The sequence below is a fragment of the Myodes glareolus genome, chromosome 1, assembly GCF_982192425.1.
Source record: "Myodes glareolus chromosome 1, mMyoGla1.1, whole genome shotgun sequence".
Taxonomy (NCBI): domain Eukaryota; kingdom Metazoa; phylum Chordata; class Mammalia; order Rodentia; family Cricetidae; genus Myodes; species Myodes glareolus.
In genome coordinates this window covers 121,029,824-121,046,972 of record NC_142026.1, presented here as the reverse complement: position 1 = coordinate 121,046,972, position 17,149 = coordinate 121,029,824, and the positions used below count along the sequence as shown (strand labels likewise).

Sequence of the window (17,149 nt, the reverse complement as noted above, 5' to 3'; positions counted from 1 at the left end):
TCGCCCAGCAATTCCATAAACACCCTGGCAGGTCGGCACAAGTCCGTTTCATGGGGGCAGAAGACATTTTGAGAAGCACGAAACCCCGAACAGATGGAGTTAGTATAGCAGCAATCCTAACCCACGCAACATGGCTGCTCTCTCCACCACGTCAACTCTCTACTGGTGTCAGACCAAGTCGCACCAAAAAGGTGGTCCCAAAAACTATTCTACTCCCACCCCAATTTAAACCACAGAAATGGCCTTCTCCTGGGAGGCTGAAGAATTCTTTAGAAAAAGCATTTAAGAGCCCTGATTAAGAGCGAATGGAATTTACTTCATGCTGAGCGGTGCACAGTAAACAGGCGCAAAAGTGAACAGAAAGACCCCTGAAGCACAGAAAGAGGTGAAAATGAAAATGTCAAACATTGTCTAAAACGGAACGTATGAAAAGAATTTTTAAATAGATAATTGCTTCCTCTTGGTGTTTTCAGAAAACGCTGCCCACACTTCTAATAGGGCAAAGGGCTCAGCCTCTGCGAAATACATTTTGCTAAACATCCTCCTCACCATTCCTCCCGCTCATTACTAAACACTGGTTCTCATCCTGTGCCCGGTCTGCTCGCTGGTGTGGGTCCCTTGGTAATGTGTGCAGCAGCTCAGGTGCAGATCCCAAAACTCTTCCTGAGCTGGCGACAGCTTTCGCCTGTGGCTTTTCATTAGGAGTTGTAGCCACCTTGCCTTTACGTGGAACATGGTTAGTTCATGTTGGTCATTGTAGGAAATAAGTTACTTGGCTATTTGTAATTTTAACAAAACTGTACAGAAGAAAAAAGAAGGTTGTTTTGGCAATAAGATTATTGACAGAACCTCAAATTGGTCCCTGCAAGTGGGAATATTTGTTCATGAATAGTACAGATTAATGACCAGTTTCAACAGGACCCGGCATAAAGAATAAGTCTCTATTCTACTCACTGTCCCTTTTGCCTCATGTAAAGGGAAACATAGACACCATCAGGGAAGAGAAGTTTTACTTGAAGCCACCTTTCAGGTGTTCTTACCTAGAATTTATTTTCCAGGGAGTGTGTCTCACTTTAAGTCTCCAGAAGGCTTGTTGAAATCTCACGCTGAGATTTGTCCCTGGAGGACTCTAATTTTGCTAATCTAACATGCGAAGTCTAGAAACCAGTGTTTCTACTGGGCACGGTAGGGGATCTCATGCTCGGGCAAGTTTATGAAATGTCACCCCTCAGGGTGTAACACACGGTCAGGACCTGGCCTCTGAAAAGTCAACAGTACCCTAAAAATAAAAATAAAAAAAAACAACAACCCAAAGTGCAGGGAAATTATAACAAACCTACACGGAGCTTAAAAGAGAATCTTAAAATGTCAGCACAGTAAACATATTTATTAAATTAGTCTACTTATCCATAAGACTTTTAAACTTTTGTAAACTGTTTTTAAGGTCATTGCAACAAGCTGGGTCAGAGTTGAGATTTCATGTGACAATCTTCCAAAAGGTCCCTTTGAAATAAGTTCAAGCAGTATCTGCTAGGAAGAAAAAGAAGTCTTTCTACATAAGGGGAAAGCGATGGTCGTGGCTGATTGTGCGGGATGGCGGCTGTTTGTGCTGACTGCAGCAAGTTTTTGTCTCGCTACCTAAAGTCCCAGCCAAGCTATCAACCAAGCGTGAAGCCAAAGGAAAGGCATCTTCTAATACGAGAACCCCCCAGAAATATAGGCCCCAAGATGCTGCCTGTGCGCTCTGCCAAAATAAAGGAATAGATTCAGGAAGAAGATGTAGGGGAGGTGACACGGGATACAGCAATCTGAGAGAATCAGCCGAGGAAGGAAGGGGAAGGAACTCCAGGGCTTGGTGCCAATAGATCTCAAAGCAACATCTGGACATCAAGATTGCACGCAATCCACTCCAAATGGAGGAGGCAAAGACCTACTAACAAATCTCTCCTGAGCAAACTGGAGGAAACCCCTATGTGTTTGACTCCAGCGATAAAAGACTTACATAACTCAGGACTGGACGCGGAGATAGCAAATGAAAATGCCGAGAGGGAAACAAGAGCTGCACGGGACGGGGAATTTAACGCTCGGCTCTCGCTAGGTTTTGCTTCGTTGTTTTGTTGAAGTTATCTGGCCTCCTGGGCTGATCTAAAGCACAAATAAGCTGGGTGGGAAGACAAGAAAGCGGGAGGATAGGGCAGAAAGCAACTGGAGGTGAAGGGAAAGGAGGAAGGCGAGCCGAGGTCAGATGTGTGGAGCTGAGGAATCAAGTCAAGCGGCAATGTAAGGGTGTTGTTGAGACGCTGGAGCTACCTCTTACAGAATGGGTGGAAGCCACTCTCATTTCTCAGCTGCTTCCTAAGTACCTTCCCAGTTCCTGCTGCTCTGGGAATACGTGACCCGGCCAGAACAGCTACTCACTTTCTCCTCACAGAGATTTTGTGTCAGGCATGTAGCTAAGAACACAGAGATACACTGCCGCATAAGACAGAATATCCTTCAGTCGTGGGGAGGGAATGCTCTGAGAAAAGGAAATATTGAACAGACAGCAGCAAGACCAGCTGAGGGTTAAGTGCAATGAAGGGACCTATGGCTGTGAAGAGGTGCAGGTGGGCTAATCCGAAAAGGGATGGGCAGGGAAGATCTCTGAGAAGATTCTGGAATGCGGGTGCTGACCTGTCGAGACAGCATTTGAGAGTCTCCAATGGAGGCCATGGCTGCAAAGGTCCATAGCTGTAACATGAGGGGGCCTGCTTGTTCAGATTTCTGTCCTGCCCACCCCTCCAGCTGTTTAGTCCCAGAGAAAAATCACCCCAACAAACAGGCCCCCTCATGTTACACATAGCGAGGACCAAAGCAGGTTTTAGTCATAGAAAAGATTCGAGCCAGCAGCACCATAAGGGAGCCAAGGGGCCAGGCCAAGAGAGAGGAGGTCAGACAAGAAGGGGCAGAGATCATGGAGGATTGGGTGGAGCCTTGGGAGCCAGGTGGAGGAATCTGGATTTTGCCCTAAGTACAACAGCGAGATAGGACGGTTTTGAGATGGGCAGTGACATGAAGTACGCTTTTGAAGCTTCCTTTAGCTGTTGTGCAGCAAATGAGCTGCAGAAGAACCATCTACTGCAGTTCTCTGGACGGTAGTAGGTGGGCGGGCGGCAGGAGAGACAGAATGAAAGAGACCGGCTGCGGATGTATTTTCCTAGACTCAGCACTACAAGTGGTTGGTTGTGTGATTTAATGCAATGCAGAAAGTCCAGGGAAGGGCTGGAGTATAGATTCAAGTCTCCTGTGTGCTCCCATTGGGATTTCCGTGAAGTAGTCAAGCACACTTGTCAAGTAGGCAGCGCATACGACATCTGGGGCAGGAGAAGCCACACTCTGAGGCGGGCGACTCCTGCCCCATTTCTCCAGCTTACCTACCCCCAGGATGAGGCATCTTGGTATCTTATCCATCTTGCTGGATCATTCTCCTCTGCTGTTGGTCCTGCTCTCAGTTTGTCCTTGTGAAATCTACACAGGCCGCAGTCACAGGCGCCCCTGCCCCAAGCCAAACAGCACTGCACCAATTTCTCTGTTTGTACAAATGCTATCTTCAGTGGTTCCCATTGCCTGTGGAGATAGTGCTGTGGCCCTGGACCTGGTTTTTGTACCCAATCTCTTCCACTTTTCTGAATAGCTCCATTAAGTATCTTGTAGGGGAGGTCTGTGTAGGTTTCTGGCCCTTCCCCACAGCTCAGCATAACACTTCACAAAACAACTGGTTCAGGAACGGCTGGCTACACAAAGGGTCACTTTTTCTCTCCCTTTAATATTCCCTTACAAAACAAGCTAGTTTGTAGGGTTCTATCACTAAGCACATATCAGCACAGCTTTCCAGGATACTCTTTAGCAAAACAGCACCTCAGTTCTTTCTCTGGCAACCCCAGTTTCCTTAGGATTAAGGACTGCAGTCTTAGCCTTGTCATGAGCATTGTAGGAAAAAAAAAAAAGGACTCCGCCCCTTGAAATGAAAATAAATGGAAAGGTAGTTTACAAGTATAAATATAAGTGATAATGGGCAGGGCAGCCCTTTGGTAAGTAACGCTCTTTGCTTGTTCCCTTCTGGACCACAGTGTTATTTGTTTATGTTCTTCCGCTTCAGATGGGGGATGGAAGAGGAATGGATGTGTTTATTTTCCTAAGGCTATTTTTTACCTCAATATCACTTTTACATCACTTGAGTCTTTAGTAAATATTAATCTTTTTTCCCCTAAGAATAGAGGCCAGTTGATAGCCTGCTAACACTGAAGGACTCCAAAGAAAGAAAGCATGTTGCGTTTTCTTTTCTTCCCTCTATTAGAATTAAAGAGTCTTAATCACAGAACCAACAATGTAAGTTTATCTCCTTACTGCATTAGGCAAGAAGAAGTTAAAGCTGGACTTATCTGTGGGTTACTATGGTTTCAGAATGCAGGAGATAAAATAAATTCAAACTATAAATATTTATGATGTCACCCAAGGCCAGATCTGATGAGCAACGGACCAATGTGGAGGAAGTGATGACCAAATTTCTGACTATTTTTGATCTTTAGAAGTGACAAAGGAATGTCAGACTTGGTGGCACACGCCTTTAATCCCAGCACTCAGGCTGTAGAGGCAGGCAGATCTCTGTGAGTTTGTGGCCAACCTGGTCTACATAGTGAATTCCAGGACAGTTAGAGTTACATAGTCATAGTCTGAAAAGAAACTAAACAATGAACAAGCAAAGTGAGAAAGAAGAAGGTTGAACACCAGGGAAGACATCAGGGGCTGCTGTGCCCCTAATGTTCTCACCACTGAATTTGCAAGGAAAAATAAAAGTGATAGCAAAATAGCACTGAGCTGCTGCTATCGGCCATTTGTACATCTGAAAACGTATTGTTGGGATTGGTATAATAAAAAGCTGAATAGCCAAAACTAGGAAGAGGTTAGGTGGGATTTCGGGGGACAGAAAGGAATTCTGCAGAGAGGAGACAGGAGGTGCAAGATGGAGGAGAGGTAATGCCACTTGATAGAACATAGAGTAATATAAATGGGTTCAGTTATAAGCGTTAGTTAGGAAAAAGTCTAAGTTATAGGCTGAACTTTCATAATTAATAAGTCTCTGTGTTGTTATTTGTGAGCTGGTAGACAAAAGAAAAATGTGCCTGACGCTTCAAGGTGGGAGTCCAAGCATTTGGAGAAAAGCTAATACAGTCAATTTATGCCTCTATTTGCTTGACATTTCATGCGATCAGCAGATATGAAACCTTGGCTTTGGCCATGTCTAAATGAGAAAAGGCCATGGAGGTCACAACACCACCAGGAAGTATCAGATTACTTTGAAAATTGCTTTTCATATTTTGGTACGTATCATGATGTCTCGTGTGTGTATATGCATGTACATATGTACATTCATGGCATAGGCATGGGTGTGCCACAGCACAAGCGTAAAGGACAGAAGACAGCCACATTCACATTGTGGGTCTGGTTGTATGTTGGTTCTGGTGGCTCAATCTCAGGTCCTCGTACTTGGACAGTATGCGCCTTTACCCACTGAGCCATCTCTCCAGGTCATAAATGGCTTTTCGGTAACATGACTATACCTCAGCCAGTTCTATAAATTGCTTAGCGTTTGACTCCTGCCATTTCCATGGTGGAGCTTTGACAGATTGTTCTAGTGAGCAATTAATGTCTTTGCAAAATATTTCTACAAGTATAACTGCCAGGTCTGAGCACAGGTACTGTGCAAGATTTTAAATATATATTCTCAGACATCTCTCTTGATAGCATCCACAAGGCAATCCTTCTCTGATAATTATTCATTTTATCTTGACTCAATTCATTAGGTGGCCAATGGTATTCCCCCGCCCCCCTCTCCTGTTTTGTTCTTTCATTTATTGCTGAAACTTTAATGTGGAAATTGATCTCTTCAGTGTCTTCTTGTAAATATCACAGAACAGTTACTTAACTTCTGCTCTTCTCATGGATAAAATGAGACACAATACTAGTTAATTGTCTCATATGGATATTGTGAGCTAATTCCAGTGTTGGGAACAGGTCTTGGGCACATACTGAGATTGTAATTTCAGATATTGGGTAATTTTTTTTAATGCCTGTTTAGTTGGGCATGGTGGCATCCCAGCACTCGGAAGGCAGAGGCAGGTGGATCTCTGTGAGTTCGAAGCCAGTCTAGTCTAGAAAGTGAGGTTCAGGACAATCAGGGCTACACAGAGAAACCCTGTTCTGAAAAATCAAACCAAAACTAACTGAACCAAACCAAAATAAAAAGCCTGTATCCTTTACTTGTTTTTCTTACTGTTCATGATTTTCCATACATGACACGAATATTGATTTTAATTCTGTGATTTCCCTTTCAGTTTGCTGATGATAAATAACACTTATTTATATTTTTGTTGTTGAGGGAGACAGCCTTCCAGTTACTGAAAAATTTCTCAAGAGCGCATCTTTTCACCACACACCAGAGTAAATCACAGAGCTCAAGTAGCAAAGGAAAGCTTCTGTTAGGAAGCACTATTCATGAAGGAAGAAAGGAATTTATCCATTTGAGTCCATGAAACTTAAAGTGGTTCTATGAAAAATACGATAAGTAAACTTCCAGTTTAAAACTGTCATTGACAGATACCACAAACAAATCAAGGAAGCGCCCAGGGCCAATCATCTTCATACTCAGATCTGTACAAATCATAAAAACACCCTGAGGCTACAAAGAGGTGATTCAGAAACAAGGAATTTCAAATGGTCAATTTTACTATTGAAATGAGAAGCAATTCCCCCACCCCATCCCCCAAAGATATTTACAAAACACTGTCCGAAACTGTGCGGAACATTGTGGGCAAGTTCAGTTGTCTAGTGTCACCAATGCATATGAACACCTTCATAAAGACCCAGTGGGTACTGAGTTCTGTTCTGATGTTCTGTGCATTCAGCGTGAAGGCTGGCCCACTCAGAGGAAGTGACTTCTATTTCTTACTAAGTATAGGAGCAAAGACACACTGGATAAGCCGTATAGTGAGAGTGGTCAGAAAAAGAATTCTCACAGTGAGTAGCTACAATGTGTTACCTTCCATAGGAACAGTCTGATACAGGCTGTCACAATAAACACACAAAAATATTGTTGAGCAAGACATTCTCCTGTGGGAAATTTACTGATACCTATAGTTCAAACTACTCAGGTAAGGATGTTCAACATTTCTCACAATGGTACATGTAAGCAAAAGAATTTCCCACCACCACCACCAAATATGGGCAGGAGAGATGGCGCAGAGGTTAAGAGGACAGACTGCTCTTCCAGAGGTCCTGAGTTCAATTCCTAGCAACCACATGGTGACTCACAACCATCTGCAATGAGGTCTGGTGCACTCATCTGCCGTGTAGGCATACAAGCAGGCTAAATACTGTATATATAATAAATAAATAAATGTTAAAAAAGAACCCCCCAATAATATAAAAATACAGTGGTCTTTAAAGGGGAATTTCATATATTTTATACAAAAAAAAACACTTGTTTGCAGGATTAAAGAAATTAGTTTGGTCAATTTCAAGTCCTAGTGCATGAAAAAGTCAAAGGAGACAGCAGTAAGTGCAATAAGCCTTGTTTGTTTTTGATAAAGAAACATAAAAAAACACTGTGGAATGGAAATCAGTGTTCAGGCTGGGTTATAATTAGAAAGCAGGACTGGGTGGGGAACCTAGGAGGAACTTCAACTCATTCTTATATCAAATCATCTTGTCATGTTGAATTTTGACCTTGTCCACGTTATTTTCATTAAAGAAACAAACTCCTTTTGTTTCCTTCCTATATCTGCTTTAGGAAGAATGGATAAAGTAGGAGCTTCAACTAAACCTGGAAACTTAGAAGTACAGGTAGACAGAGCTTCTACCACCATCTAGAATGACTACACACTTTATTAACTTGTTTTCTTGCCTCCTCAAAATGGGATGAGGCATTCCCTGACCTTTCTACCTAAAAGACTGGGATAGAATTACTAAGAACAGGTCTATGGTACAATGAAGATGGGGTGAGGTTTAAAAAAAGGGTGAGAAGAGGTGGTTATTAGTTTAAGACACACCCTTCACACAATGGAGCCAGACTAACATAATTCTTAAGGTTAAAAAGAAAAGAATAATAATAAAAAGAAACAATATATATCTTTCATTCATATAATCACTGGCTTAAGGTCGTCAAACTCATCATTGAGAATATTGTTTGTTGATTATGTACCCAACAAATACTTCCTGTGTTCAGTGTACCATGCCCTGTTCTGGGCACGAGGCCACAGAGTACAGGAACCACTTTAATGGAAGACAAGCCTAGTTCACTTCTACTTAGAAACAAAGTATCCAATCCTCAACAAAGCACTGCCAAACCGAATTTAGCAACATACAAAAGAAACTGTATACTAATCCCAAATGAATTTATCCCAGGAAGGCAAGGTTAGTTTAATATCTCGATATCAACTTGACGTCACATGCTGTATTACTGAAATGAAAGGCAAAATTCACACAAACATCCTCATAGAGAAAGAAAGAGCTGTTGACAAAAGCCAACATTTTTATGATGAACACACTCAGACACTTATGAACTAGGAATAGCGAGAAACTTTTTGATAAAGTCACCATGTTACAGAATTGTCTGTAACATCTCACTTATTTCTGAAAGGCTCGGGCTACTAGCCTCTGCCCCAGGCTTAGCAACAGGGCAACAATGTTCACTTTGACACTGGACTGCAGATTCCCTTGAATGGGAAAGAAAAGTATCATTCAAACCAGAAAGAAAAAAGCAAAATGTCTCTCTCTACCTATGACCTTGTATCTAGATCTCATATAAAGTATAAACTTAAGTACAGAAAACTATCAAGACCCTAAAAACCATTAGGAATAAGTTTGTTCAACGAGGTGCAAAATATATACAAAAATAGAGTTCCATATTTCTAAATCCTAGCAATTCTTTAAATGAAATAAGAATAAACATTATAATAGCATCAGAAACAAAAAAATAGGGTAAATTTAAGAAAAGAAGAAATGAACGTGAACTAAAAACTACGGAACGGTGGGAAGAGGGGCATGGGAAACAACTCGGTCAATGAAGTACTTGCTCCAAAGGCACAAAGACTGGAGTTCAATCCTCAGAAGTCACATAAAAAGTGCCAAGTGTGGTAAGATCTTAGCACTAAGGAAGCAGAGACAAGTCAATTTCCGGAGCTCAACAGCTTGCCAGCCTGGCCTATTTGGCAATCACCAGACTAGTTAGGTATCCTGTCTCAAAAGAAAAAAAAAAAAAAAAAAGGATTGCCAGACCTCCCAAAGAACTGAGGTTGTACTTTAGCCTCCAAATATGCATGTGTGCATACACACCTGAATATAAACAGTAGAAGGAAAATTTAAACTATCTAAATAAATGAAAAGGCATTGTTTGCTTGGACTAGATTAGCATTCATTTTAAGATGGCAATATTATTGAGCCCGAGTCACAGGTTCAACACAGTCTATCAAAACCTCGGCTTTCATAGGAAAACTGACAAGCTGACTGTGAGCTTCATATGCAAAGTAGGACAAGAGAGATGGAACAGACAAAAGAATCTTGAAAAGGAATCAAATGAGAAGGTTCCTATTTCTCAGCTTCAAAACTTTACAACAAAATTACAGCAGTACAGTGCGATATTGACACAAGAAGAGACATTTGGATAAAACAGAGTTACAGAAATAAAATACACAGTCAACTGATTTCCTACAATAATGCCAAAACAGATCCTTACCTGACTCTCTCAGCTCCCTCCTCTCTCTCGCTCCTGAATCAGAGATAGAACTCAGGGCCTCAAACATGCTGGAAAAGTGTTTGATCACTAAACTATATCCCACAGCCACAACAGTTCAATGGAGAAGGAATCGCCTTTTGAAAAAGTAGTACTGAGACAAGAGAACCTCCAGAAGCCAGAGAATGAAGCTGGAATCCTACACTACACCCCACATGAAGGTTAACTCAGAATGTATCACTGACCTAAGGATAAGAGTGACAACTCAAGAACCCCTAGAAGAAAACAAAGCCATAAATGTTCTCGGCTTTCACAGTGTTTTTAGTTTTAGACATAACATCACAAACCAAGAACAAAAGAAAAATTAATGGGACATCATCAAGGCTTTGAAAATGTGAGAGGCAAATTATATCATTCACTTAAAGAAGCAGGCCAGAGGGGTGAAGAAAGTATTTGCACATCACATGGACCTTTAGAAAGTAGAGGACTGCAAGCCAATATCACAAGGATGGCTAGCGCAAAAATAGGCAATAACAAGTGTTAGGCAAGAAGGTGAAGGAACTGGAATTTCACCCACTGCTAAAGGGAAGGTGTGCAGCAAGCTGCCCTGGAAGGCCACAGCCCCTTAAAAGGTTAAACCTAGCGGATGACCCAGTAATTCTTTCCACTTAGAGATTCAAGGGAAATAAAAACATACCTTCGCCAACTTCTACATGAAGTTCAAGCAGTGCTGTTCACAGTAGCCAACTAAGTAGAAATAACCACAATGAAAGGCTAATATGACTATTTGGCAACAAAACAAAATGAATACTCACACACTACAGCTCAGATGACTCGTGAAAACATCACGCCCACTTGAAAGAGCCAGCCCTAAGAAAATACACACACTATGATTCAATTCCCATGAGACATTCCTGATCAGCAATTCTATAGAAAATAGATTCATGTTTATTAGCAGGAGAGAGAACGAGTGAATGAGGGCTGATGGTTACACCAGCCAAACATCCTAAAAACAGTGAACCATACACTTTCAATGGGAAAATGTTATGGCTTGTGAACTACAAGTTGATAAAAAACTATATTTATAATTCCCTACTCTCAGAAATAGCTATTAATAATCCTTTAGATGCCCCCAAAGTAGATGTAGCCCAGAGCTGAAAGTCTCAGGAGAGCCTGAAGTCAGAAAGAGGGAAGGGTAAACTGATTTCTGGTAACAATGCACATTCTTACAAAACCCCAAACCAAGTGATAAATATGGACTCTGGAACCTGGTGCTAGAGATTTCCCCCCACAGATTTTGCCCCCTCCCACACACATTTATGCTAAGAATCACTTTGGGCACTATGGTCTCTGGCGGCCACTACAAGCTTCTACCATTGATGACCAAGCTCACATCTCACCTGAAAAGTCGGTGAAGCAGCTGAGGAGGAGCAAAGAGCAAAGGGCTTGCCATTCTCAGGCTCAGAGAGCAGACAGTGGAAGAGAGCAGACAAAATCTGGTTGTGTCTTGTGGTTGTTTTGTTTGCTGCCATTTAGAATGTTCTGGTGAAACAACTGGGAGATGAAATAGCGCTGGCAGAGATCTTCAGTGGATACCACAAGAAAACAACTGCACTTTCACACCACAACCACTGCCATTCCCCGACAAGTCACAACAACAACAACAACAACAACAACAACAACAACAAAAGCTCCATTTATAAAGTTTGTGTTAGTCATTTCAGCTACACAAACTTGTGTGAATCTGAACCAAGGACCTGCATAGAGAGCTCCCTAAGAAACCTTTCCTGACCAACAGACTGTCTGCTCTCTCCCTACGACTGCTCACAGCATAGATGCTAAGGCACTCGGAATTCTTTTCCTTTTTTCCCCCCTTTTTTTCTTTTTCTTATACTAGTAAGGAGGGAGAATAGTAGCATTCGAGGATTTTGGTTGCTTCTGAGACTTCACTTAAGTAATATTCCATGATTTGTGTGAAGGCAAATTTACTAAGATGTTCTCTAGTAGTGTCTGGTGGCAGAAGAACTGAAATCACAAGGGCACTTCTCGAGTACTAGCTGCACTGGAATTATGATTTAATTCTGTCTTTGCCAGCAAAGAAGCAAGCAAGCAAACAAACAAACAAAATCTTTGCTTTAATTGAAAGCTAACACACTACTTTAAATGAGACAAAAGAAAACCAGTTTTATACGGGCCAAATCATCTTATAATGAGAACTCTAACCAGCATGCCCTATCAACCTCCCCCCACCCTGACACACACACACACACACACACACACACACACACACACACACACAAGCAGTCATTTTATGTCCGGAGCAATGAGGCCATATCACTATTAATAAGGGAAACCAGAAGCTTTCTCGCATTCATCTTTCTCTCCCTTGCAGAGTGGTCATTCTTGGGGGCATTAACCTAAGCCTCAGCCATGCTTATGAAGTTCCAAGAGATGAAGCTGCAGCACCTGCGCAAAACCGTGGAGAGGGCCTGAGACAGTCAACTCCCTCAACTCCAAATCCTGGAATACCTTCTAAACCTTCCCTGTCTGTGCCCTGCCATTTCCTTTCCATGAGATCCTGTTGATGTCTGCAAAACCAAAGGGTCCACTAGACCATTCAATGGTCTCTGCGAGGTCACGGTTCAGAAACTATTGATGGAAAAATATCAAAATAATACTTTGTAGGTTTATTCCCGTATCCGATCACATGATGTGTTGCCAAACAATTGTTTATTCCTATACACGGGGACAACGCCAGGCTGCTTACTACCTTCCTTCCTTCCTTCTTTTTTTATTTTTTAAAGAAAACGGCTAAGAGAAGCATGGTGCTGTAACTCAGAAATGTTACACGCATTTCCATAAAACTAACTTTATTCCTCCAGACTTCCCTAAACGCTATGGCTTATGTGTGTAACATAAACAAAACAAGTATCATCTGAACCAATTACACATTTTGGGGTGGTTATTAAATATTCAACGTCCTGCCAGGAAAGGAGAAAGCAAGCCGCACTTCTGCTCCAAATAACAAACCATAAATCAGTTGACAAGCTTGAAAGAATTCCGTTCTAGTCTGTTCGAAAGCCAAGCCTAAGAAAAGGGGGGAGCCCGCGGGAATGTTTCTCCTGCTCTCGAAGTTTTGCCTTTGCAAAACAGACTCGTGCGCACGCAAATGGCGCTTCTCGGAACTTTCTGGCTCTCGAGTCATCTGGAGACAAACCAAAGCCCGGGGCGCGCGCCCTCGCAGAGCTGGGGCCTGCGCCTGGGACCGGGCTCTGAAGGCGCCGGCCTGGCCCGGGACTCACCGCTGCCGGGCTGCGGGGACAGCGCGGACACCGAGGTCTGGCCCATGGCGGGTCACCGCCCCGCTGCGCCTCCGCCTCACCGGGCCGCTCAGCTCCTGCGCGCCCCCGTCCGCTCGCCGCCGCCGCCGGCCTCCCGCGCGCTCATCGCGGCCCGCGCCCGCCTGTCCCGCACCTTCTCCCCGCGAGCGCGCGGGTCGCCCAGCCCTGGCAGCGGCCGATCCAGCCCAGCGGATGCCTGTCATTCCTCTATGCAGATTAGCTGGGGTCAGGGGTCACCGGGAGAAAAGAGGGGGGGCGAGGGCGACCAGGAGCGGAGGAGAAGGGAGAGCAGGACACGGGGATGCGGGTGTGGGGTGTGTGTGTGTGTGTGTGTGTGTGTGTGTGTATGTGTGTGTGTGTAGGGGGGTGCTGGTTTAGCTACACCCCGGGGCTGGGTGCCCGTACCCCCTGGGGCAGGAGGGTTATCAAAATACTCCCTTTAATTGTCAAGGTTCAATGTCAAATGATCCTCTAGGTCTGAGAAGAACAAGAAAAAAAAATTGAAGTACTTTGTCACTGGTACTTAATTTAGGAAAATTTGTTTCTTTAAAGTTAGTTCCTTCCTTATATTGTTTGCAGCATTGCAGACCTATTAGAGAGGCCATTGCGTAGTGTTTTCCTCTCTTTAACAATTATCTTCCCTTCACCAAATGCAATAAAAACAAAACAAAATTAATGGCTTTAGTTAGACAACACAAATCAGTCATGTCCACAGTGACCTATGTGTGACGTCAACCGAGCATATACAGACTTGACTCTACCACCTACAATTCTAGCTTGCTTGGCTCCTCTACACCTCCCAAGAATCACTTGTAAAGTAAGGTGTTTAAAACACTCAAAGGCAGACACAACCATAACAACGTAACATAATATAACATAACTGTATCAACAACAGTAGTTTATTTGACAAACTATTATGCCTCCAAAGCTGAATTAACACCCCTATATTATACATAACTGTATCAGCAACAGTAGTTTATTTAACAAACTATTATGCCTTCAAAGCTGAATTAACACCCCTATATTATTCTATTACGTCTCAGGTTTCTATAAACTATGCACACAGATAAAAGCTTTGCTATTACAGAGAATAGCAAGCGGAGTTATCTAGATTTAGTATATATACATATATGTGTGTGTATGTGTGAATGTATATGTATAATATAAATGTACTATATCCAACAGAAGGGTAGTTACATGAGTATATTCTGTTATGAGTTGCAAACTATGATTGTACACACCTTTCTGAATATATACATTTCATTAAAAAAGTATATTTTAGCCACAGTGCTTATGTAACCTTTCATCTTATAGTTTATCCTAATCAACTCTGAAATATAAAAATATTGTTCATTATAGACCTTATAAGATCATTTGCCTTAGTATTTTAATCATAAAAACCACATTTCCTTAATGTGTGTATAACTGAGCTCAGTGGGACCTTGTTTTGATTTTTGAAAAGACACTTGCTTAACATCACAGTTAACTGTGATGTTAAGCAAGTGGCCTCTCTCCTTTGGTGGGAAGTTCTTTCCCTTAAAAAGCTCTTAAGAAATAAGAAACTGTGACTATTTGGGGGGGTGTTGGGAATTGAACCCCTTGGGGCTGTTTACATGCTATGTAGTAGCCCTCTGCTACTGAGGTATGCACCACACTCAAGAAATCCCAGTTCTTAAAATGAAACCGAAAGACTCAACCAAAACGTGAGTTCTAGTGAGGACAGTAACATCAACAGCATCTCTCATCACAGAGTACACGGAGTACGAGAAGCACACTCGGCATTGTGTTCCGAGAGTCCCGTCCTACCTGAGGACTCAGCCGTGAAAGGGAACTATGACTCGCTGGTGTCTGGTTTCTTTGCTTTAAATTGCTTTAAGAAGCAAACAAGCGAAATGTTTGTGGAAGTAAAGAGGAGAGATATCTTACCATGGTGTTCTGGCTGAGCTTCGCTGATAAAGGAAGCCATTGTTCAGGGAGAACATGGTAAATTCTGCCCATTGAAAGTTCATAATAGAAGCGTTTTAGGATGATAAACGGCAAACTGCGGTACAATGGTTTTTGCTATCACTATTTCTTCTCTTTGAGAAACAAGAGTGAGGCTTTTTTTCCCATCTACAAAGTCTTATTTCAAGCATTATGGGGGAAAGGAGTGCTCTACGGTCCTAGTTTTCTTTTAGAACTTGCTTAATACATCCACATTTACCGGTTCAAGGTTTTTTGTTGTTGTTTTTTTTTCTTCCTGATTCGATGGCTGATTCTTGGCCTCATCTGGAATTGTAATAACCAGTGATCAAGTTACATCTTTCCCAGAAACTCTCCCAGTCCTGTTAGATTATCCTGGAAGTACATCGGCCAAACTGTAGAGAAGTGTGCTCCAAGGTTGCTTTACAAGGATGGGGCATTCCGCTTCCAGCATTTCTGCTGGGTTTTGGTGTCATAACGGAGAACTTACGCCACTGCACAAGAGAGGAAGTCTACAGCAAATCCCAAGTCTCCTTTTGAGGTCAAAACATGAAGATTAGGAAGTGAAAATACAACAAGGACTATTTTCAAACTGGTCAATGGTAGCTCACACTTTAAATCTCAGCACTTGGAAGGCTAAGGCAGGGGGATTGCCATGATTTCTGGGCCTTGCTGTGCTACACAGTAAGCTCCAGTCAGTTTGAGATAAAGTAAGACACTGTATCAAGAACAAAAATATTTTAAGGTAAGTTTCTTCCCAGAGCCTCACTCATGCCATACTGAACTTACACAGACAGTTCCGGGAGTTGCTTTCATGGGTTTAGAGTGGATGCTAGGAATATTAATGTCACATGAAAAACATGCATTTCTCTACAGAATACTCATTCTAGAAAACTGGTGAAAAAAAAAAAACAACTAGAAAAGACGAGTGCTCATCAGAGGAGGTCACCTGCATACACAGAAGAATAGCATTTACTGATTTTTTTCCCCCCATTGCCCAGTAGAGTTTCCATCCACGGAAGAACTATGACTTATTCATTTACTTCCAGGAAGAAATAAAATCGAGGGGATTTACTTAGAATTTCCTTTGGGAGACAGTGTGCTTTTAGGAGCAAGCACCTGTACTTAGGAGGTTTTCAAACACTTTACCCCATCACTCAGGTTTCCCTGACTTGTCTGCCACAGGCGTTATTAAACTCAGCCATCTGGGGTGTCCAAAGTGACAAGTGCACTTGTCATGGACGGAAAGGACAATGGCAAATTAAAGCAGATGTCGACCTAACCTTTACCAACCTAGACTATCAAAAAGTTCCTTCCTAGGAGGTCAAGGTCCAAATTGCAGAAATATAATTTGGTGACTGGAGGAGAATTTTGAGCCTAGAAAGGGAAGAACTCAGATGTCCTGTGTCCTAGTCGTGGGTCTATTGTCTTGCTTGGACCCATCAGATCTGCTTGTAGCCATTGTCTGACTCTGGAACTTGGAAGTAGGCGCTCATGGTGGAAAGAAGAGTTAAATGGGTGCCCCCTCCCCCACCAGAAACAAGACAGGAACCACAATGGCCCAGGGAACAACCAGAAATGGCCATGTACAAGTTTCCAGAGTGTTAATATACATTTTTATTTTTGAACTTGACTGTGAAAATTTAACAAATTAGTAACCTTTTCTTGGCTAATGGGAATTGTAGTTGTAGCAAAGGCTTCCTAATGTGAAGAGGGAGAGAATGTAAACTCAGTGACTTTCCGAGGAGAGCTTTATCCCCTTAATTATCTGTTTTCAAGGTATAAATGTTTATTTAGAAGAACCAGGGGAAACTGAAAGATTGTCCAAAAGGGTCATTTTAATCATTGCTTTCTATGTACTTACCCTGTCAAGATTTCTTAAGAAGTAAGAGAACTGCCTTTTCTCCCTTCTCCCTTTAACACAGATATTCTAATAATGTGATAAAGTATTTGTACCCCAGAAACTAAACTCCATAAGCAAACATTTTCAGGCTTTCAAGTGCATTTATTTTATTAGACAACATTCCAGTTTTATTTGTTTTGTATTTGTTTGTTTTTGTTTTTACGACTTCTAATT

At 42.2% G+C, this 17,149-nt stretch overlaps 1 protein-coding gene across 4 annotated transcripts in view; it reads right to left on the bottom strand.

Moving 5' to 3' along the window:
- Phactr2 (phosphatase and actin regulator 2) overlaps positions 1 to 17,149 on the bottom strand; it is a 269,580-nt gene that overhangs the window by 114,335 nt on the left and 138,096 nt on the right. Inside the window, exon 1 of one of the 4 annotated variants that reach the window (XM_085688641.2) lies at positions 13,072 to 13,222. The exons of the other annotated variants lie outside the window; for them this stretch is intronic. Within the exon in view, the coding sequence (XP_085544767.1) occupies positions 13,072 to 13,117 (46 nt within the window). The 5' untranslated portion in view covers positions 13,118 to 13,222. Of the gene's footprint in view, positions 1 to 13,071; positions 13,223 to 17,149 lie in introns of those variants that run through there. 4 annotated transcript variants of the gene reach the window in all.